The sequence below is a fragment of the Ctenopharyngodon idella genome, chromosome 16 (genome assembly GCF_019924925.1).
Source record: "Ctenopharyngodon idella isolate HZGC_01 chromosome 16, HZGC01, whole genome shotgun sequence".
In the NCBI taxonomy this organism is placed as follows: Eukaryota; Metazoa; Chordata; class Actinopteri; order Cypriniformes; family Xenocyprididae; genus Ctenopharyngodon; species Ctenopharyngodon idella.
Genome location: NC_067235.1, coordinates 8,028,419 through 8,051,157, shown reverse-complemented (window position 1 = coordinate 8,051,157; position 22,739 = coordinate 8,028,419). Strand labels below are relative to the sequence as shown.

The following is a 22,739-nucleotide window of genomic DNA, read 5'->3' as shown; positions in this document are numbered from 1 at the left end:
AATGGTCTCAACATAGCAATTCTGTACCTTGAAAATACCAAAAAGTTTGAACATCTCTCTCCTCTTAGATCCTGTCTCCTGCCTTTGATCCTATGAAGTTTGTCAAGTTGTATTTAATGTACCAGTGATTTAACGTGTGCTTGTAAAAATGTGTTAATATTACTTCTGTTCTGAGTATCGTAATTCTTATTTTTCCTTTTCAGTTTGTCATTCTTCCCTTTTCCTCAAATACCAATTGCATAACAGACTTCTTCCTTATGCACCAGTGGACTGATTCCAACTTTAGATGGAAGTTTGATACTGAACATTATGGTAGTGTGCAATTGCATGATGACTTTTTGAACCTAGTTTCAACAGCAGACCTATCAGGTATGTGTTACAACATGGCTGCAGCAGGGCAGAGTAAAATGCAGGATTTAATTGCAGCAGTTAATTTATTTTTTCAAAACTCTAAACAGTAACAAACTTAGAATAAACACAGAAACGGAGCAACCAACTTAATCATGATGAGAACGGACAATGAACTGAACAAAACACAGGGCTTAAATACACAAAGAAACTAATGAATTTAATATTAGGTGCAAATTATTATCAAATAAATGAAACACCATAGAAACAAACTGAAACACAGGAGACTGAACTGAAACACATATCAGACCCACCCAAAAACAGAAACTGACACAGTTACTGTATGCGCCACTTTTTTTTTTTTTTTTTTTTTTTTTTTTAAGGTTAACTGCTGTTCCTCTTCTTGTAAGACTTTTTTGTAAACTTCTAACAAAAGTTCAGTCAGTTCATGAACGTTATGTCATGGTCATTGAAGATTAGAGATTCAGAAAAGTTTTTTTTTTTTTTTTTTTTTTCATTCTCACATGGTAATCACATGTTATGACTCTCATTACTTCCAGTTTCACTGATATTTACCATTGAGAAGTCAATGACCTTTAACTTATCAAAGAGCTGTGCATGTATTTGCATCTACAGTACATCAGATAATAGAACAGACAGTGTAAAATGGAACATGTGAAACCTGATCATAGATTACGTTTGTAGGCAGTAAAGTAACATATGCTTTTTTCCTGTAATAGCTTTAGCAAAGAGGCAAAAAAGTAGCTATCCATTTCCCTTTAATAACACTGCCAAAGATGCAATGATTTATAATGTAAGGTAATATTTATATTAATTAATTAGGATAAGCTAGTATGTTACTGATAACTACATGCTAGTTTAAATTTAATTTCATTGATTAATGTAAAATTGTTATACGGTTGTCTACATTCTCATAACATATTACTTGAGGGGTGGGGTGTCAGCAGTCCTGCCTCTGTGTGGGTGGGTATGGATACATTTACAGTGATGAAAGCCCTTGTTCTTCCTATCATGTCAGGACGAGGCAATAAAATGGGCCGTATTTATGTAAGTACAGTTGGGCAATACTAATGAACATGAATTTAATTTGTATTTATATACAAATTGTGTTATAAATGTAATTTCACATTAGGTATTATTTATGATAGCGAACATTTATAAAATATTTGATTGCACTTTAATTTACAGTATACACTTATAGTGTACTTACACTACGTACAAAAGAAAGTACTGAGTAATATATGATAACTTGGACTTAATATATGTGGGGTTAGGTTTAGGGTTAGGTTCAGAGTTAGTATCTAGTTACTAGAGTAAGTACATCCATTTAGAGCAGACTTAAAATAAAGTGCTATCAAAATGATTAATTTTAACAGAAAAATAACAAAATGATACAATAAAAACTTGGTTAATTGTTAATTACCTAGTTATATAATAATTCATGTAATTATACTGTAAAATATTGTAAAATGGCTTATGAATTACCAGTAATTTACAATGAATATGAAAACAGTATTTACAAGGTAATATTTAACATAAACATTTATAATAAAATATTGTTAAATTAACATATTTAAAATTACAGTGTTTCTTTGTTTTTAAAATGATGTACATTGTAGCGTTTTATGTAGCATTTTGTTTGGTATAAGATTACTGCATCATTTTATTGTTGTGTGTATTAACCTTATTGTGTTTTGTGAGGGTAATACTGTGCTATCTTTGAGTCGATGACCACGCTGCAAAGATTGATTGTGATTAATTTGTAAGTCATTGTGTGGCTTTCCATTGTAACACCTTTGTTACAATTGGTTGATTTTACAGAATAACAAAAAAATATCTCGTTTTGGTATGTTAACATATACAGTTTGCAATCTACAAAATGACACTGTACTATTATGATATAGTTGCATCAACAATAAAATAACAATAATAAAACTAAACAACTAAAATTACTAAACAACTAAACAACTAAAATTACACTGTTACACAGATACTGTACAGTAAAATTACAATTTTTTATTATTTTTTTCTTCCATTTTAATGTTCTAGAAATATTGCAATGTTGAACATCACTTGGCTCTAGTGCTGATGCTACTATCATACATGGATGCATCGACTGTAGAAGTCCCTACTTACCAGCACGAAGACCCGCTCACACGGCAGATACTCACATGCACACGCTGCCCCGCTGGAACCCACATGAGAGCGCATTGCACTGCAACGGAAGACACCGTCTGTTCATCCTGTCCAAAGGATCATTTCACACAGTTCTGGAACTACTTACCGAAATGCCTCTATTGCAGCACCTTCTGCGTAGAGAATCAATACATTAAGAAAGAATGCTCTCCTACTAACAACAGAGTTTGTCAATGTAAAGAAGGCTATTACTGGCAAGCCGATTTCTGCATCAAGCACACAGAGTGTGCATCTGGATACGGTGTCCAGCAGAATGGTATTTTACACATTTCTGTGGTGTTTTGTTTTTCTGTGCTTCTTGTTCGTAAATAAAGTTTGTGAAACATTATTTAAATGTATCCATAGGTACCTTGCACAGTGATACAAAATGTGAGAGGTGTGTGCGAGGCACGTTTTCCGCAGTCACGTCCTCGACATCACCGTGCATAGAACACACCAATTGCACATCAGCTGATCTTAAAGTGATACTGAGAGGAACCGACAGCCATGACAACATATGCTCGACATGCGAGAATCTTCAGAATGACGGTAAATTCATTAAATGTTGGTCACGTCAAGTCACCTAATATATTGTAAAATTATATAATAAAGCTTTTCAAAGCAGCTTCAATAGAGCTTTAATAAGCATGAAAATAATCAGTGATGTAGGCTGCATCAAGACAAATTCAAATGTGAGTCCTCCTCCGGCCAAGTGCACAGACACAGTGTGATTTATTCCAGGCTGCATCACAAGTCAGAATGTAGACTGATAGCATTAAAAATGTTTCATCCAGCTCCTTTTGCTAAAAAATGGATGGTCATTGATGGACCAATGTTCTGATCCCAAACCATACATCCCTATACTTTTTTTTTTATTATTATTATTTTAATTAAAGCACCAATTCAGTAATTTTACACTGATATTCATACCTTCCCCTTTTTACATTTTATGTTTGAGCAAACTATTTAACTGTTATAAAAAGTTTATTTATATAGTAAAGCAAAAAGTCAGAACATGAACATTAACTGTTTGTTTGTTTTTGTTTGTTTCACTGTTTTTGCTCATTTCTTGTCAAGGTGGTTTATCTATACTAAAACATTTCCTGCCAGACTTCTTCGCACATGAAAAACGCCGATCCAAACTTTACAGATTTGTGAGACATCATCTTGGCCAGAACCTGCAAGGAAAACATTCTCTGTATTCCAAAAAATCACTCTTACTTTATAGCTTTTCAGAGTGGATTAGAGGTGCTACTATAGACCAGCTGAGAAAATTACCAGTGCAACTCAGAGAAAGAAGCGTTTACAACACTGCAGACAAACTCTCAAAAATTTTCAAAGAGTTAGATGCTTCAAATTTTGATTGTAAAATTGCAACACACTGTAAATAAGCTTGTTATGATTTGGGGGGGATTTGCTCCTAAAGGCCAGTAAACAAATATTTTGTTGATGTGCATTTTTTGCTAGTAAATGTATAGCACTGTGCTCTTTTTTGTCTGTTGACATGATGAACAAGCATGAGATTATGTTTGGGGCTGAAAGAAGCATTCATCCCTTTTGAAAAATAAATGAACCACCAGTTTGAATGTTTAAATGACCTTGCAGTATTCTTTCTCTCTGAGTTGTGCTCTTTCATTTTTAACACACACAACAAAGCTCCTGTCAGTGGGAATGTTTCTAAGGAAATGTTAGCCCAATAATTTGCTGAATGAAAGATTTGTGGGTTTTGCCACCACAGGATAAATTGCGTAGAAAATTATGTTACAAGAGAATGCAACATATTTCATGAAATCATACAATCTCAAACCTGTACTGGCTGGTAAAATGAAACACAGTACTGATTTAAGCAGACTTAAAAGTATAGTTGATAGTTGGCTGATCACAAAAGAAGATATTTTGAAGATTGTAATCAAACAGTTGATTGGGCCCCTTTGACTCAATGGGGCCCATCAACTGTTTGGTTGCCAACAAAGAAATTCATACAGTTTGGAACAAATTGGATTTTGGAACAGGTGAGTAGCCTAAATGACAGAATTTTAATTTTTGGGTGAACTATCCCTTTAAATAAGTAGGTGTATTTAGTTTTGCTTAATAGTGTAGACGGAGACAGCAAATGGGTGGCACAGTTTGAAATGTAATTGGTACGTTTATCTAACACAGGAAAAATACAGGATAAACATCTGTTCACACTATCTAAAAAAAAAAATGCAGCATAAATATTACTGATTCTGCAGCAGATGTGACAGAGTGAAATAGTCACTACCAATGCCATTGCTCATTCTAGAAGTTCCACCAGAGTGTGGCTCTAAGAATCATGAGCTTGAATTATCTTCTAGTGGCTCAGGGTACCACATTTCACTTATCTTTCGCCATGCTAAACAAGCGCAGAAACCATTAGAGGGAGTTCAAGCAGCTAGCTTACCACAAATGAAAGCAAGAATGTCTCTGAGTATTTTAAGTGGAAGTCACATGGACAACTGGTAGATATTATGAGGCTTTGGTCACTAAGAAAGGGCAAAAATTGCCCTTTGGTGACACATAAGTCCTGTTCCTCTTCCATTTCTTTGTATGTTTGTCTGTCTCTGCCACTCTTTGTCTCCATTTTTTTAAACATTTTCTAACATTTTAAAACCACCAGGGGAACTCCATGTTCAGTTTTCACAGTTCCTTTATTGTGTGCTCTTTCTTGGCCTGAGGCCTATACTAAAACTGAAACTAAGAAGAAGTTAAAGCCATATTTTCACAGCAGGACTTTCCCCTCAAAACATGTTACGTGTGGACCAGCCTTCTACTGAGGTTCTTTCAGGGGTATTGATGTCACTTAGTTTTTCAGACTTTCTGATTGCAGACATTTTGACTGCATTTTGACTAAATATGATTTTAGTTAAAATGCAGTCATTTTGACTAAATATGATTCATTACAACATTACTGCAACCATTTGTCTCTATTTCACAGACATTTGCAGTCAGACGTTAATATACACTTCGCAGAAACTGCAAAATGTTAATCATTTTAGCAAAATAACATGGATCATAAAAATTGCATATTGTTTTTTATTTAGTACTGCCCTGAATGAGCTATTTCACATAACAGATGTTTACATATAGCGTAACGGAAAAAAATATACTGTTAAATATATGTATTGTTAAAAAGAATTAATACAAAATTGTTCATTCATATACTGTCAGTGGCGGCTGGTCAATCGGTGCACTGGGACGCCACCTCCTTCAAGTTATCCAGAGAAAAAGGCTACTGTAACATGTTAAAAATAAATATTGCAAAATAATTACGAAATAACATTATTTAGTCATACTATGCGACTTTCAGTCGGTCACGTTTGACGTACGTCAGTAGTGACCGACGAATTGGGATATCGCCAGAGAGCCCTATCAGCTTTGAGTGAAACTAAAAAAGCCAATAGAATTGGCATGCCATATTTGCATAATGTGTACCGCCCCCGCCAGGTAGGTATAAATAGGGGAGCGGATGCAATCGCACTCTGTCTTTCGCTTCGGAGCCAACCTGTTGTGTTCCTGCTATTTTACTGAGAGTGACTTCTCAAGCCTTTGTAGAGCCTTTTGTTTCGTCGTGCTGGTGTTAAGGCACCCTACAGCGAAGCCGCGAGCCTTCACAGAGCGAGCTTTCACAAGCTATTATACAGCTCTCAACTGCTGTTTTCACAGCATTGTTTTCTGGCCCGTTGGTTTGCGATTTGGGCGGTTCCTCTGTGCGTGTGACTGCCAGGCAATCAGTGTGTATCTGCAGTCACATCGCAGCTGTTCCCTGTGTGCTTCAGCACAAAAGAACAAGAGCTGAATTTCCCCCTTCTAAAAGAGCTTCACAGATGAACACTGCATCTTTTTCAAGATGTCATTTCATCTGTGCGTTACTGGATGTGGTCGTTCCCTGGTCCCCGCTGATGGTTACAATCGCTGTGTCACATGCCTGGGCGTTCAGCATGCTGAGGCAGCTTTTGTGGATACTTCATGTTCTCAGTGCAGGAACATGACTATCTCAGTGTTGAGGTCTAGACTCTCATACCTTGGTTCCCAGGGAGCGGGGGTCCCCTTCCCTAAGCCCCGTTTGGCCATTTTCTCTGGCTCCGGTCAGGGGAGCGGCGTGTAAGCGTGTAGGAAGGGTGACCTGAGGATCATGGTTAGGGCTTCCCCTCAACAACACTGCAGCCTGTGGTGTTGCCGGAGGATCGTGCTGGTCCCTCTACGGAGCGACCATCCGTTTCCTTCGGTGCACCTGTGGACGAACAGATGTCGATCGCGGCATCGGAAGGTGGGCTTGAGTCCTCGGGAGATGAAGACTCGGCTGCGCTGCCTCCCTCCGGGACCATAGCGTTGCCCGAGGCCGATTCCGAGTTGACAACAATGCTTTCCCAGGCCGCCAAGAAGGTCGAGCTCGTCTGGAATCCTCCACCGCGTCCTGAACCTTCTCGGCTGGACGATTGGTTTCTAGGGGCGGCCTGCGCTGGTCCTCAGCGTCCTGCCCCAGTACCTTTCTTTCCGGAAGTGCATGAGGAGGTGACCAAGTCGTGGAGAACGCCGTATAGTGTTCGTGCCAGGCCTGGTTCCTCTTCCACCTTCACCACTCTTGATGGTGGGGAGGCTAAGGGGTACGCTGGGATCCCCCCAGTCGAGCGAGCCGTTGCGATGCAACTGTGTCCGACAGCCGCTGGCTGGTGCGGTGAACCGCATCTCTCATCCCGGGCCTGTAAATTCTTGTCAGGCTTGACAGAGAAAGCTTACAGAACCTGCAGACAGGCCGCCTCTGCCTTGCATGCCATGGCCCTGCTACAGGTCTATCAGGCCAAAGCGCTCATGGACATGCCCCAGGGTGGTCTTGACCAACAGCTGCTGGGGGAGCTGCACGGCGCCACAGACCTCGCCCTCCGGGCAAATACGGTGACGGCTCGCTCTGTTGGTCAAGCGATGGCTACGCTTGTAGTCCTGCAGCGATAAGTATCGGAGACCGATAAGTATCGGTTCCTGGACTCCCCCGTGTCTCAGGTCGGCCTATTCGGCGACGCGGTTGAGAACTTTGCCCAGCAGTTCACGGCTGCACTGAAGCAGACTGAGGCTATCAAGCACATCTTGCCCCGGCGGTCCACTGCTGCCTCCACCCCACCGCCTGCTGCGGAACCTCAGTCTGCTCATCAAGGAAGCGGTCCTGAGACAGGCGAACTGGAGGAGAGGATGTCAGCTCTTTGGGAGATGATGCCCACATCTCTCCCTCCCCTGGAGGAGGGCCGGGGGGAATTTGTGTCTCATATTGTCCCGCCGCTGGCTCTCCGGAGTCCAGCGGTACCCACCTTTTCACAAAAAGAGCTGTTTCCCAATCCTCCAGGTCCCAAAAGCGTGGCTGGCAGTGTGCGGTGCTCCGCCTCGCCACTCTCAACCCCTCTCACCTCACCAGCACGTCGCAGTGTGTATGTCGAGGCCGCCTCTCTTGCGCCGTCTCCCATACACACTGCACAGAGTCCGACCCCACTTCAGGTCACTATGCCGTCCAAGTCGGGTCTCAGTACTCTGCCTCGCTGCCCCACGTCGGGTACATCTGTGGTGCCTTTGGTCCCGCTGGCTCAGACTCTGGGAGCATGGTTAGTGCTTCCCAGCCCATCCGGCTGGCTCATTCGTACCACCAGACTCGGCTATGCGATTCAGTTCACTCGACGTTCCCCGGTGTTCAGGGGAGTCCACTACACTCTCATGTCCCTGGACAATGCACCTGTTCTCTGGGCGGAGATTGCTGTCCTCCTGGCGAAGGATGCAATCGAGCCGGTACATCCAGCCGATATGAAGTTGGGGTTTTACAGCCCCTACTTCATTGTACCCAAGAAAGGCAGTGGGTTACAGCCAATCCTGGATCTGCGTGTCCTGAATCGGTCCCTTCACAGGCTGCCGTTCAAGATGCTTACGCAGAAACGCATTTTCGAATGCATCCATCCCCAGGATTGGTTCGCAGCGATCGACCTGAAGGACACGTACTTTCATGTCTCGATTCTGCCTCGACACAGACCCTTCCTACGGTTTGTGTTCGAGGGTCGGGCATATCAGTACAAAGTCCTACCCTTCGGGCTGGCCCTGTCGCCCTGCGTCTTTACCAAGGTTGCGGAGGCGGCCATTGTTCCGCTCAAGGAACAGAGCGTTCGCATTCTCAACTACCTCGATGACTGACTTGTGCAACAAGTTGTGCGAACACAGGGACATGGTGTTAGCTCACCTCAGTCAGTTGGGTGTTCGGGTCAACTGGAACAAGTGCAAACTCGTCCCCGGGCAGAGGATCTCTTATCTCGGTATGGAACTGGACTCGGTCGCCCCCGGACAGCGCGCCTCACCGAGGAGCGCATTCAGTCAGTGTTGAACTGCCTGAGTTTGCTCAAGCGCAGGACAGCGGCCCCACTGGAACTTTTTCAGAGCCTCCTGGGGCATATGGCATCTGCAGCCGCAGTCACGCCGCTCGGATTGCTTCATATGAGGCCGCTTCAGCACTGACTTCACGGCCGGGTCCCGAGATGGGAGTGGCAACGCAGTACGTTCCGTGTCCCCTTGACACCGAACTGCCGTTGTACCCTCATTCAGTGGTCGGACCCTTCGTTCCTGCAGGCAGGAGTTCCCCTCGAACCAGTGTCCAGGCATGCTGTGGTCTCTACAGATGCCTCTGCCACCGGGTGGGGAGCCACGTACAACGGGCATGCAGTGTCGGGTCTGTGGACGGGGCCCCAACTGCATTGGCATATCAATTGCCTCGAGTTGCTAGCAGTACGTCTTGCACTGGGCCGCTTCAAGGAGCTGTTGTCAGACAAGCACATACTGGTCCGCTCGGACAGCACTGAGACTGTTGCGTACATCAACCATCAGGGTGGTCTACGCTCCCGTCGCATGTCGCAACTCGCCCACCATCTCTTGCTATGGAGTCAGAAGCATCTGAGGTCGCTTTGTGCCATTCACGTCCCAGGCGTGCTCAACCGTACAGTCAACGAGCTCTCACGGCAGCCTCCGCTTCCGGGCGAATGGAGACTCTATCCCCAGACGGTCCAGCTGATCTGGCAGTGTTTCGGGGCCGCACAGATAGATCTGTTTGCCTCTCTGGACACAGCCCATTGCCAGTTGTTTTATTCCCTGACTGAGGGCACTCTCGGCACAGATGCTCTGGCACACAGCTGGCACCGGGGCCTACGCAAATATGCGTTTCCCCTAGTGAGCCTTCTCGCACAGCTCCTGTGCAAAGTCAGGGAGAACGAGGAGCAGGTCTTGCTAGTGGCTCCGTATAGGCCCACTCGGACCTGGTTTTCAGAACTGACGCTCATCGCGCCTCCTTGACCCATTCCTCTGAGGAAGGACCTTCTGACTCAGAGACGGGGCACCCTCTGGCACCCGCGTCCCGACCTCTGGAAACTCCATGTTACATCTCTCCGGAGTCATCTCTTCAAGCCTTTGCAGTCAGTGGAGTTAAAAGTACTGTCCCTTAAGACCGTCCTCCTGGTTTCATTGGCCTCGGTCAAGAGGGTAGGGGACCTGCACGCATTTTCGGTCGACGAATTGTGCCTGGAATTCGGGCCCGGTGACTCTCACGTTATCTTGAGACCCCGGCCTGGATATGTGCCCAAGGTTCCTACCATTCCCTTCAGAGATCAGGTAGTGAACCTGCAAGCGCTGCCTTCGGAAGAGGCAGACCCAGCCCTGGCTTTGCTCTGTCCCGTCCGAGCTCTGAACCTGTACGTGGATAGAACACGAAGCTTTAGGACCTCAGATCAGCTCTTTGTCTGTTACGGAGGCCAGCAGAAGGGAAAGGCTGTCTCCAAGCAGAGGATGGTCCACTGGATAGTGGACATCATCGCCTTGGCTTATCAGTCCCAAGGCGTGCCTTGCCTGCTCGGGTTAAGAGCTCACTCCATTAGAGGAGTTGCCTCTTCCTGGGGCAAAACCCAACACGTTCGCTAGATTCTACAGCCTTCGCGTGGAACCGGTATCTTCCCTTGCACTCGCTTCCAGTAGCCGGTAACACGAAGAACCCATTCTAGTGTCGGCTTGCTATGCCACTCCCGCCCCCTAGGCCAGATACATGCATCCATTTGCTCCAGTAGAGTTCCCCGCTTGGCGAACCCTGTCGAGTTCCTCCGCCTCCCCTTGCGGCTCGGACATTGCGGAGTGTCTGATCCCAGGCTAAACGTCCGTCCCGACGTTGATGTTTGGCTGGGTGCCATATGTTGTGACCCCTCTACGTGAGTGGTCCCATGTGTGTATTGTGTAAGGGAAAGACACGGGCTCACCGTAGGGAGTTAGACCCCACGGTCTAACTCCCTACGGTGAGCCCGTGTCTTTCCCTTAGCAGAGTCAGCTCTGCTGTCACCTGTCAGATGAGTCTCCCCCTATCTCTAGGCTGGAGCAATCCCAGGGACTCCATATGCGTACTGCCCACGGCCAGTCCATATGTGTTTTTTCCACGTAATACCTCCCCTGCAGGGTAGGTTGTGGCCTCTGCAGCGTCCCCTATGGGTTCGCTTCCCCAGTGTTGTCTAAGTCTTACTGTAGTGGGTCTTGCGGAACAGCAGTAGACTCTCTCAGTGTACGCTCGCCCCCTTCTCTGCCCCCCAGGTGTGCCGGGTGGCTGGAGCTTCTGACGTACGTCGAACGTGACCGACTGAAAGGGAAAGTCTCGGTTGCGTATGTAACATACGTCCCGTCGCCACAGTTCCTGTGCCTTTGCTGTAGTGCAGACTCAAGGTTGTCTCCTCAGCAAAAAACAGAGTGCGATTGCATCCGCTTCCCTATTTATACCCACCTGGCGGGGGCGGTGCGCATTTTGCAAATATCGCACGCAAATTCCATTGGCTTGTTTAGTTTCACTCGAAGCTGATAGGGCTCTCTGGCGATATCCCAATTCGTCGGTCATCACTGACGTACGTCTCTGTTCCCTACTTCAGGGAACGAGGGTTACATACGTTATGTTGGCACCTATTAAAAATCAAAATTGTATTTTGTTTGTTTTGTGTGTGGGGGGCGCCGGACAAATGGGTGTCAATGTAGGTCCGTAAAGTTTTGTTGAGCTCTAATTGGCTTGTTTCAGATTGTCTCCAAGTAGGTATTCATGGGTACCGAAGATATCACTTCCACTATGCTCACCGTCATTTTTGTGTCTGACATGGCAACGAACACAGCACATTCTAAATGAGAAGAATTAGGTGTATATCGTGTACATAATCCATAGCCATACACCGGAGAAAATCTATTGCCTAATAAAAAATAAATAAATCAATCAATAAAATACAATAAAATACCTGCACCCCAGACCCTCCCACTTTTGATTTTAGCGAATCAATATTGTTTTTTTATATTTTGGGCTCATGTGATTAGACCATTCTCGACTTTCAACTGGGTGCAATATCTCTTCCAAGATGAAGTAAATTATTCTTTATCTTTATGAAAAATCCTTTCACAGGGAATTCAAATGAATAAAAAATATGGAGTGTAGACAGAGTTGGCTAGCTGGATGCGAAGTAAATCATGCTTTTTATTGTTTTCAGTTTTTGCAACTTATTATTGGTATTTATTATAGTTTCACTTTCTGAAACTATAATGAATTTATGTGCAATTATTTACTACAAGTCAATTTATTGAACCATTCCCTGTTTGCTATTTCAAAGTCCTGTCACCAAAGCATTCTGGGTTAATGACACAGAAGGTAAATTAAACAATGCAGTTTAATTTGAGGCAATCATCGGGGTCCAAGCACAATGGCTTGTGTAGATGATTTTTATTCAATAGACATGTCTTTTTAAGTGTCTCTTTATGGAAGTATTATTATATGTACTATATTAAAATAGACAAATAACAGTGTCTCTTCTTCAACTGGACATAGATTCAGTCATGTCTGGCAATTTGACAAATATGTTGTCAATATCATTAAAATTAAGATAAAAAATGAATGGTCTATAAGTATATTACAGATCACAGTATTTGCAAACTTATTATATTGGGCTTTATTAAACTTTATGGAAGTATTATATGTACTATATTAAAATAGACAGTAGATAGTGTCTCTTCTTCAAATGGACACATTCAGTCAAAGATAAAAAAAATAAAAAAAATAATGGTCTATAAGTATATTGGAGATATATCTTATTATACTGGGATTTATTATAGTCTCACTTTATGAAACTATAATGATTTTATATGCAATTCTTTACTACAAGTCAATTTATTGAACCATTTTCACAGTCTTTAAACTGAGATCTTAAAGGATTTTCTATCTGGGGCTCCCTCTAGTGGACAACATTGGAATTATGGCCTTTATCTCTGAATTGCATTGTGGCTTATAATATATACAATATATATACACTGCTCAAAAAAATTAAAGAAACACTTTGAAAACATCAGATCTCAATGGGGAAAAATATCATGCTGGATATCTATACTGTTATGGACTGGGTAATGTGTTAGGAACGAAAGGATGCCACATCTTTTGATGGAAATGAAAATTATCAACCTACAGAGGACTGAATTCAAAGACACCCCGAAAATCAAAGTGAAAAAATGATGCAGCAGGCTAGTCCATTTTGCTGAAATTTCATTGCAGCAACTCAAAATGGTACTCAGTAGTTTGTATGGCCAATTCTGACAACGTCGGGGCATGCTCCTAATGAGACGATGGATGGTGTCCTGGGGTATTTCCTCCCAGATCTGGACCAGGGCATCACTGAGCTCCTGAACAGTCTAAGGTGCAACCTGGCGACATCGGATGGACCGAAATATAATGTCCCAGAGGTGTTCTATTGGATTTAGGTACTCTCGCCACATGAGACCGGGCATTGTCGTGCACCAGGAGGAACCCAGGGCCCACTGTCTCCTGGAATCACCTCCATGCTCTTGAGACTGTGCTGGGAGACACAGCAAACCTTCTGGCAATGGCACGTATTGATGTATCTGGAGGAGTTGGACTGCCTGTGAAACCTCTGTAGTGACCACCTCATGCTACCAGTAGTGACACTGACCCTAGCCAAATGCAAAACTAGTGAAAAACAGTCAGAAAAGATGAGTAGGGAAAAAAATGTCAGTGGCCTCCACCTGTAAAACCATCTAGTGCACCTGTTGTTAATTTCATTAACACCAAAGCAGTTGAAACTGATTAACAACCCCTCTGCTACTTAACTGACCAGATCAGTATCTCAGGAGTTAGTTGACTTGATGCTATTCTCTGATTAAAAAGTGTTCCTTTAATTTTTTGAGCAGTGTATTTTTTTTTATGATTACAAAAAAATTAATGCTTACTTTATTACTGATAATATACCCACAATAAACTCATTCAAAAATTCATTCATTCATTTCATTCTTCAACAGTTGAATTTTCAAATTTTCAACTTCCAATTTTTGGCTAACCAGTAATGATACATTACTATATCACTTGTTAAATGGTTATTTAACAATTACATTCAGTCCTGCATTAACATAAAAATTTCTTAGCACCAGCCGCCACTGTAAACCGGGGCCATCTAATCTTGATGTGAGTCCTCACTAGTGTACGTACACAGTCGAATGCACAGCCTTGCAAAGTATACTTTATTTGACTTGTACACGTAAACAGTCATACGACATATGCGCAGTTTTGAGTTACAACCCATGTAAATATCTTTGTATTCTTTCATGCTAGAGTTGTACAAATAAGGGTACTTTCTGACCTCTTTGCACAATCTATTGTCTATGTAGGCCTCCATTGTCGCTGTAGTTTGCATGCGTTCTGTCTCCTTTAGGACCCCGAGTGATCCCATTAGTGCATTTATCCTAAAGGCGCATCCACTACTGCAGAGATGGCGAGGCAGCATCGTCAGCTTTAACTTTGCAGCTGACACTGATTCAGAAAACACTAGTTTATTAATAAATAATTAAAATGTCTCCTTGCTATTTTTTTTCCCCGACACATTCATGATCATTACTTTTGCCAGTGCTTTGCAGCAAGCTTTATGAGTGCTTTGAGCGCGGAATATATTACGCCTATGTATATTAAAAGCTCATTATGGTTTAGTATTCTCCTGAGTGTCTATTTAAGTAATTAAATTAATATAAACGTGTGATTAGTCGACTAATGGCTTAAATGAATAACCACTAGTCGACTAAAAAAAGTCGGGGGCAGCCCTAATATTTTCATCCTTATTCATATGTATAATGTTATTTTACCTGTGTGAATATTTTTGTAATTTTATCCTTTTTTTAATTTTATCTTTGCCTAATGCATTAATGAGAGTAAGACATAAGACAAAGAGTGCATGGTGATCATTGTACATCATATATTTTATAAAGAACAATTTTTATAGAGAATAAGGGCAATCCACTCAAAGAGGCTGCTTGTTTGTGTGTCAGGTATGTTCTCTGTTTTATACTATTTTCTTGTTAGGGCCCATGCACCAATGGAGCGAGGACCCTCTTGGAATTACTCCGTTTATTTAATGTGATTTTTCTCCACTCAATTCATGTTTCATGCTCCTTTTGCATTGTAACCACATGGGAGAGAGAACAATTTAAGGGCAGTCCACTCAAAGATGCTGCTTGTTTGTGTGTTGTGTCAAGAGTGAGAATAAAAGATCCAAATGAACAAATGTCTGCTGCCCTGAGTTTGATTGACCACCACAACTTGAGATCTATACAATGCAAAGGTTTTAGTGTCTTCCAACTAGTGTTGCTAACCCCAGCTACATCAGTCACGCTTGGCATCGCGAACCACCAGTTACATAGTGCACACGAAAAATGTTTTTATGTTTTAAAAGTTTATATACACTTGTTTCTTAATACTGTGTGTCATTAACTGGATGATCCACGACTGTTCTGCAAGGTGTACTATGTTGAAGGGATAGTTCACCCAAAAATGAAAATTCTGTCATCATTTACTCACCCTCAAGTAGTTCCAAACCTGTATGAATTTCTTTGTTCTGCTGAACACAAAGTAGGATATTTGGAAGAATGTCAGTATCCCCCCATTGACTATCATAGTGTTTATTTTTCCTACTATGGTAGTAAATGGGGGGCAAGATCTGTTTGGTTACTGACAGTTCTCCAAATATCTTCCTTTGTGTTCAGCAGAACAAAGAAATTCATACAGGTTTGGAACTACTTAAGGGTGAGTAAATGATGACAGAATTTTAATTTTTAGGTGAACTATCTCTTTAACTTCCCTTATGAAAAATTTTGTTCTTTTAAGAAGTTTATATATATATTAGAATATATATTTATATTTTAGAAGTTTATATATATATATATATATATATATATATATATATATATATATAAACTTCTAAAATATAAATATATATTCTAATATATATATATATATATATATATATATGTATTTATATATGATTAGTACTTCTTTTAAACTAAAAATAAGAAAGTATACTTTCAGTCTATTTTTTATATACTTCTCAGAAATATACTTTATGTACTTCTCAGAAATATACTTAAAATTGTACTTAAGTATACTTGTCTTATACTGACAGAAATGTCTAAGTATATTTGGCTTGTAGTTGTGTTTAATCTTTTGATTGAGTAATAGGTTCGATCTACTCCATCTGTGTTTTGATCATCGTATAAAAAATAATATATAAAAAGTTAACTATAAGTGTGATGTTATGTTCACTTAAATAAAACTTACAAGTATGCTTGGCCTAAAGTAGTAGTTTACTGAGAGTATACTTCAAAGTGTACTTTCATATACTAAAAAAATGTACTACTAGTATTAAAATAGTAAACTACTAGTATACTTATAAGTTCACTTGTAGTTCAGATGCAGTACAAATGAGAAACTGCTAGTGAACTAGTTGTGCACTTAAAGTTTTACTACCGTTACACTTATACACTTAAACGTATACTTCACTTGGGCCAATTTAGTCCCAAGCAGTACTGAAATAGTACACTTACAAGTTTATTACTAGTACATTGATACTAGTATACTTACTACATAAAATATACTTAAAAATATACCTGAACATTACTTAAGTTTACTTCATAAAATTAACTTGAAGTATGCTACTTTTTCGTACAAGTTGTTACTGCATCTATAAGCACATTTTAAACTTCTCTGACCTGACCTGACCAGATCTGCTCTGGGAACATTGAGGAAGAAAGCAATCACTATACTGTGAAGATCCAAATGATGACGGAATGTTGGCATCTGAAGTAATCAGATTCCCCCAGGAAGACGTTTCTGTCACAACCAATAGTGAAGGCTGGCATAGAGAAATTCTCTCTGTGTGCAGTAATTCAGTAGGCCTAACTGTAGTCTCTGCGTTAGTGGGTACATATTCATTTTTAGATCAATATTGCCATCTAGTGGTCTGTGAAAAATTCTCATTATAGAATTTTGGGAGAGCTACATACAGTATGTATGGAAATTCTGTTATTTGTGTATTTATTTGTGTTGATAAATAGTAAGTAAATGTACAAAAAAAAAAAATGGATCATACACTTTACATTACAGTGTCATGTTACCGTTTTGCTACATATGAAGTAATAATCTCTTTGATTTGTAAAAACACCCAAAAAGCTTAAAGCCTATAAAGACTTTTCATTATTATTTAATATGATATGATTATTGAATATGAATATTGATCATATTATGATCAATGCATACTGAAGAAGCCAAAACGACTGTGTCTAATTTGCTTTATGTCCCTCCCTTTGAGAATGAAAAAAAACTGAGTGAGTGTTAAATCATACAATCACAAACTAGTCTTTGCTGTTAGAATGAAACATATTCTGCATCAACAATAATTTTTACACATTTCTACTGTAAATACTGAGAATATTTTCTAATATTCTTTCTATTATCTATGTGTAACTGTGGATTAGTTTTCATTGATTAAAAGCAAACTTAACATATTGACCACATCTTACAAATTTCATGAAATCTTTGTTCCAAGATGCTTGGTCATCTTTAAAAAAATTGTATTGTTAAAGGATTAGTTTACCCAAAAATGAAATTTCTGTCATTAATTACTCACCCTCATGTCGTTCCAAACCCGTAAGACCTTCGTTCATCTTCAGAACACAAATTAAGATATTTTTGATGAAATCTCTGATCCCCATTTAAAGCAACGTAATTACCACATTCATGGTCCAGAAAGGGGAAAACATTGTTAAAATAGTCCACGTGTCTATGTTATGTGCCTTAATGTTATGAAGTGAAGAGAATACTTTTTGTAAAAACAAAACAAAAATAAACTTTATTCAACAATTTCTTCTCTTCCCTGTCATTCTCCTACGCAGTTTATGCTGTACACGCAGTGCAGCGCTTCTGGGTTCTACATAAGAATGCTGAATGCTGAATTGGTCGACGCAGTATATGTGAGCAGCACAACGCATGTGTGTGTGCCGTCTCTGTTTTAACATAAAATGCTATATTAGAATAAAAATGTATTATTTTCAATGGAAAAAAAAAATTATCATAATTATTGCATAGATATTAATTAATCCCATGAAATTCTCTCAAAATACAAAATAGAAAAGAAAGAATATTATTGAACAAAAATATATTACATTGATTTTACTGAAAAAAAAAAGGTGTTAGGTCCCTTTTGTGTGACTCCCAAATGAACAATACCAGAGGGGTATGTATGAAACAGATCTAACGTGTTTATAGCACTCACACCACACCACAGTAATGCTCACCCTATTTTGGGTAAAAAAAGAAAGGAAAGGAAAGGAAAGGAAAGGAAAGGAAAGGAAAGGAAAGGAAAAAAGAAAAAAATTGAAGTAAACATGATAATCTATATGGTTTTCTCTAGTTTAATGTACTGAAGTGTTCCTTTCTGATGATTTATACTTATATAGGCTTAGATTTATACTTATATAGGCTACCTGTTACAATAGTGGCTGCACCAGGGATGAGGCAGAATCAGACTTCTAGGAATGGGTCTTTATTTCACCAAGGAACAGAACAGCACACAATCACCAAACAACACTAAACATAACATTAAGAACGGACAGGGAGTGCAGGGAGTGAGGAATGTGGGAAGGCTGATGAGGGAAGTGCAAACAGGTGAAGAACAGGGAGGAACATGGGAAATGGAGTCCAGGACAGGTGTGACTGTGACATTACCTCCCCCTGGGCGCCCTGGAGACCTACACGCAGGTGCCGAGGGAGGTGCAGACGGGCGGGTCTAGGAGCTCGGGCCGTGGGCGGCCATGGCGGGTCAGGGGCCGTGGGCGGCCATGGCGGGTCCTGAGCCCCACCCACAGCGGGTCCTGAGCCCCACCCACATGTGTCCCCCACACGTTCCCCTACCCATGGGTACATCATACCCATTTGAGGACACGGGAACAAGGAAAATATCCATTTCTCTGCTGTTGAAGTCCTTTGATTTGGTCCATTCTTCTGTTTTATATATATATATATATATATATATAGGAATATATTTATGTTCCTATATATAGCTATTTTTATATAGCTCTATATAAAATAAAGGCTTATAAATTCTCTAGTTGTTTTTAAACATAAATACTTATTTTTATTAAGTTGCGGATTTGGATATACAGTGGGTATGGAAAGTATTCAGGCCCCCTTACATTTTTCACTCTTTGTTATATTGCAGCCATTTGCTAAAATCATTTAAGTTCATTTTTTTTTTCTCATTAATGTACACACAGCACCCCATATTGACAGAAAAACACAGAATTGTTGACATTTTTGCAGATTTATTAAAAAAGAAAAACTGAAATATCACATGGTCCTAAGTATTCAGACCCTTTGCTGTGACACTCACATATTTAACTCAGGTGCTGTCCATTTCTTCTGATCATCCTTGAGATGGTTCTACACTTTCATTTGAGTCCAGCTTTGTTTGATTATACTGATTGGACTTGATTAGGAAAGCCACACACCTGTCTATATAAGACCTTACAGCTCACAGTGCATGTCAGAGCAAATGAGAATCATGAGGTCAAAGGAACTGCCTGAAGAGCTCAGAGACAAAATTGTGGCAAGGCACAGATCTGGCCAAGGTTACAAAAACATTTCTGCTGCACTTAAGGTTCCTAAGAGCACAGTGGCCTCCATAATCCTTAAATGGAAGACGTTTGAGACAACCAGAACCCTTCCTAGAGCTGGCCGTCCGGCCAAACTGAGCTATCGGGGGAGAAGAGCCCAAAGATCACTGTGGCTGAGCTCCAGAGATGCAGTCGGGAGATGGGAGAAAGTTGTAGAAAGTCAACCATCACTGCAGCCCTCCACCAGTCGGGGCTTTATGGCAGAGTGGCCCGACGGAAGCCTCTCCTCAGTGCAAGACACATGAAAAAACACCTGAAGGACTCCAAGATGGTGAGAAATAAGATTCTCTGGTCTGATGAGACCAAGATAGAACTTTTTGGCCTTAATTCTAAGCGGTATGTGTGGAGAAAACCAGGCACTGCTCATCACCTGTCCAATACAGTCCCAACAGTGAAGCATGGTGGTGGCAGCATCATGCTGTGGGGGTGTTTTTCAGCTGCAGGGACAGGACGACTGGTTGCAATCGAGGGAAAGATGAATGCGGCCAAGTACAGGGATATCCTGGACGAAAACCTTCTCCAGAGTGCTCAGGACCTCAGACTGGGCCGAAGGTTTACTTTCCAACAAGACAATGACCCTAAGCACACAGCTAAAATAACGAAGGAGTGGCTTCACAACAACTCCGTGACTGTTCTTGAATGGCCCAGCCAGAGCCCTGACTTAAACCCAATTGAGCATCTCTGGAGAGACCTAAAAATGGCTGTCCACCAACGTTTACCATCCAACCTGACAGAACTGGAGAGGATCTGCAAGGAGGAATGGCAGAGGATCCCCAAATCCAGGTGTGAAAAACTTGTTGCATCTTTCCCAAAAAGACTCATGGCTGTATTGGATCAAAAGGGTGCTTCTACTAAATACTGAGCAAAGGGTCTGAATACTTAGAACCATGTGATATTTCAGTTTTTCTTTTTTAATAAATCTGCAAAAATGTCAACAATTCTGTGTTTTTCTGTCAATATGGGGTGCTGTGTGTACATTAAGGAGGAAAAAAATGAACTTAAATGATTTTAGCAAATGGCTGCAATATAACAAAGAGTGAAAAATTTAAGGGGGTCTGAATACTTTCCGTACCCACTGTATATTTAGACATACTCAAAGACTACTTTTTGTCAAGGTTTAGATTTTTTCTGTCTCAGTTTTTGCATTAATGTGTGTTTTTTGCACTCTTGATATTTTAGTGTCACCCCTTCATTGCTGTGCACTTTTTTCTGCATTGTGGTAGATTGTAGATTGTACACTCAAAAAATTCTCGGTATTTTGTATTTCTATCGCTGTAGCTGAATAAAAAGAAGATAGAAACGCTTTGACTTATAAAACATGAAGACAATAAACACATGACTGTGACACTGAAACGCTTTGACTTATAAAACATGAAGACAATAAACACATGACTGTGACAATATGTATATTGAATGCAGGAACCAGTACGGGCTGGAATCAAACCCAGGTCGCTGTTGCGCAAGAGCACTCAGCTTACCTGTCGCGCCACCACTCAGACATGGACCATGCAAAACTGGGGTTACTTTGTGTTCTCTCTATACTGTTACAAGTACAGCTATAAGCAAACAGACATTATTAATGACAACTATTAATGACAGCACAAATTATATGGATTAAAAGACTGTGAATCGCCGAGAATAGTCTCAATATAGGCACAGTAAGTGGTGCGTGAAAATAAATGTGAAACGGCCTGTAGCTATATAACACGAAAGTGCATTAAACTTTAAGCTGTTGAAGAAATAAAACCAGCAGACACAACATTAAATATCAAGAATGTTTTGCTTCCATTTTACTTGACATGATCTGTCATTAACGCAACATGAAGCAATTGCATAAACCAGCATAACATTAGTTTTATTCTTGTGCACGCACTAAAACACAGACAGTTCCGTTCCTTAGTAGAAAAATGTGAACGTGCAGAACTGCTTGTGTTTCAGTGTGTGCAGATGGAATAAAACCATCTGTAACATTTCTCTGCCGATTCTCTGCACGCTTTAACTCTCAATGCACCACAACTGCTCCTGACAAAAACGCGATGAAATTATTTGGTGGTTTGGCAGTCTCGCGTTACGCTGCGGATTTAAATCTGATGCGTAGATTAAAATTATTTATTTTTCATGCAGTTAACATTTCTGAATTTATTTGACATTTTAACTTTTTGTGTAATTTTTGAAGACTGGTCAGGATCGGTTTAATAATTAGTTTAATAATTTATAATATTTAATACATAATATATACTCAAAATACATTTCCTGTAAACTTTTATCTAGGCCAATACTATTTTTATACTAAACAAGTAGAACTCAAATACAGTTCATTGAATTGTACATTTAATCATAACAGGTCAACATAGTATTCAACAAAAATAAATTACTGAAGTAGTAGGCTACTTAAATATTTAACAAATTAAATCATTTTATTTGCAAATTGCTCATTGTTATATTTGAGCTGTTTAGGCAAAAGTTGGGTTTGAAAATTCTGCCCTTACAGCCAGTTAGCAGAAACAAACTAGATGTTTCAGTTCATACCTCATGTTTTCTTTGGTTTGCACAAAAAGAAAAATTCATCTAAAAAATTATATAGCATCATCTAAAAATAATTTCATCATTCTCAGATATGAAATACATGGTGAGACTTGTGTCTTTAGCTACAGTTTCTAGACCCAGTTTCCTTCTGACAAATGTGCCAAAACTGCAACACAGATTCCCAATAGTGTGCACACAGCGAGTTCGGTTGTTAAGCAAAAGTACAGCTAAACCGATTGTTGGTGAATGTGATGGCATTCGCTTTATGGCGTGTTCAAAACATACATCAATCATTACTCAACTAATGTTAGGACGTTGGGGCAGGCCAATGGGGGTCAAGGTTTAGCGTCAGCAGTTACAGTGTTTTCAAATCATTTCAGGAAGAATGTATTTATGAGATAAAATGCACATGAACATCAGCACAACTCATAATTGTGAGTTTAGGTAACTCTGGATTTTCTTAAGAGTTTCCGTGTTAGGTGCATGATGGTGAGAAATCATGTCAGAGGTTATGGATGCAGAGTCTGCCCAAGTAAAAAACGTACCAAAATGTATTTAAAATGGGCCTACATTCATTTCACACTAACTACAAACCCATTAATATACAGTAGTCAACATTTGAAGTG

General features: G+C 40.5%; 2 protein-coding genes and 1 long non-coding RNA gene across 3 annotated transcripts in view; 2 read left to right on the top strand and 1 right to left on the bottom strand.

Moving 5' to 3' along the window:
• Positions 1 to 22,739, bottom strand: part of LOC127497970 (uncharacterized) — a 351,488-nt gene that overhangs the window by 67,671 nt on the left and 261,078 nt on the right. The window lies entirely within an intron of this gene.
• LOC127497975 (uncharacterized) overlaps positions 1 to 22,739 on the top strand; it is a 393,949-nt gene that overhangs the window by 114,264 nt on the left and 256,946 nt on the right. The window lies entirely within an intron of this gene.
• LOC127497969 (tumor necrosis factor receptor superfamily member 6B-like) lies at positions 1,320 to 4,138 on the top strand. Its single transcript, XM_051866825.1, has 4 exons — positions 1,320 to 1,416; positions 2,419 to 2,821; positions 2,911 to 3,093; positions 3,622 to 4,138. Exons 1-4 carry the CDS (start codon positions 1,339 to 1,341, stop codon positions 3,933 to 3,935), a joined length of 978 nt encoding a protein of 325 aa, XP_051722785.1. The 5' UTR covers positions 1,320 to 1,338; the 3' UTR covers positions 3,936 to 4,138.

What these genes read in the sequence shown, in the direction of transcription:
- LOC127497969 (XM_051866825.1), top strand. Translation starts at nt 1,339, where the DNA reads ATGGATACATTTACAGTGATGAAAGCCCTTGTTCTTCCTATCATGTCA. An exon ending in ATACGGTGTCCAGCAGAATG is followed by an intron (nt 2,822 to 2,910) that starts GTATTTTACACA and finishes ATGTATCCATAG; the next exon opens with GTACCTTGCACAGTGATACA. An exon ending in CGAGAATCTTCAGAATGACG is followed by an intron (nt 3,094 to 3,621) that starts GTAAATTCATTA and finishes TTTCTTGTCAAG; the next exon opens with GTGGTTTATCTATACTAAAA.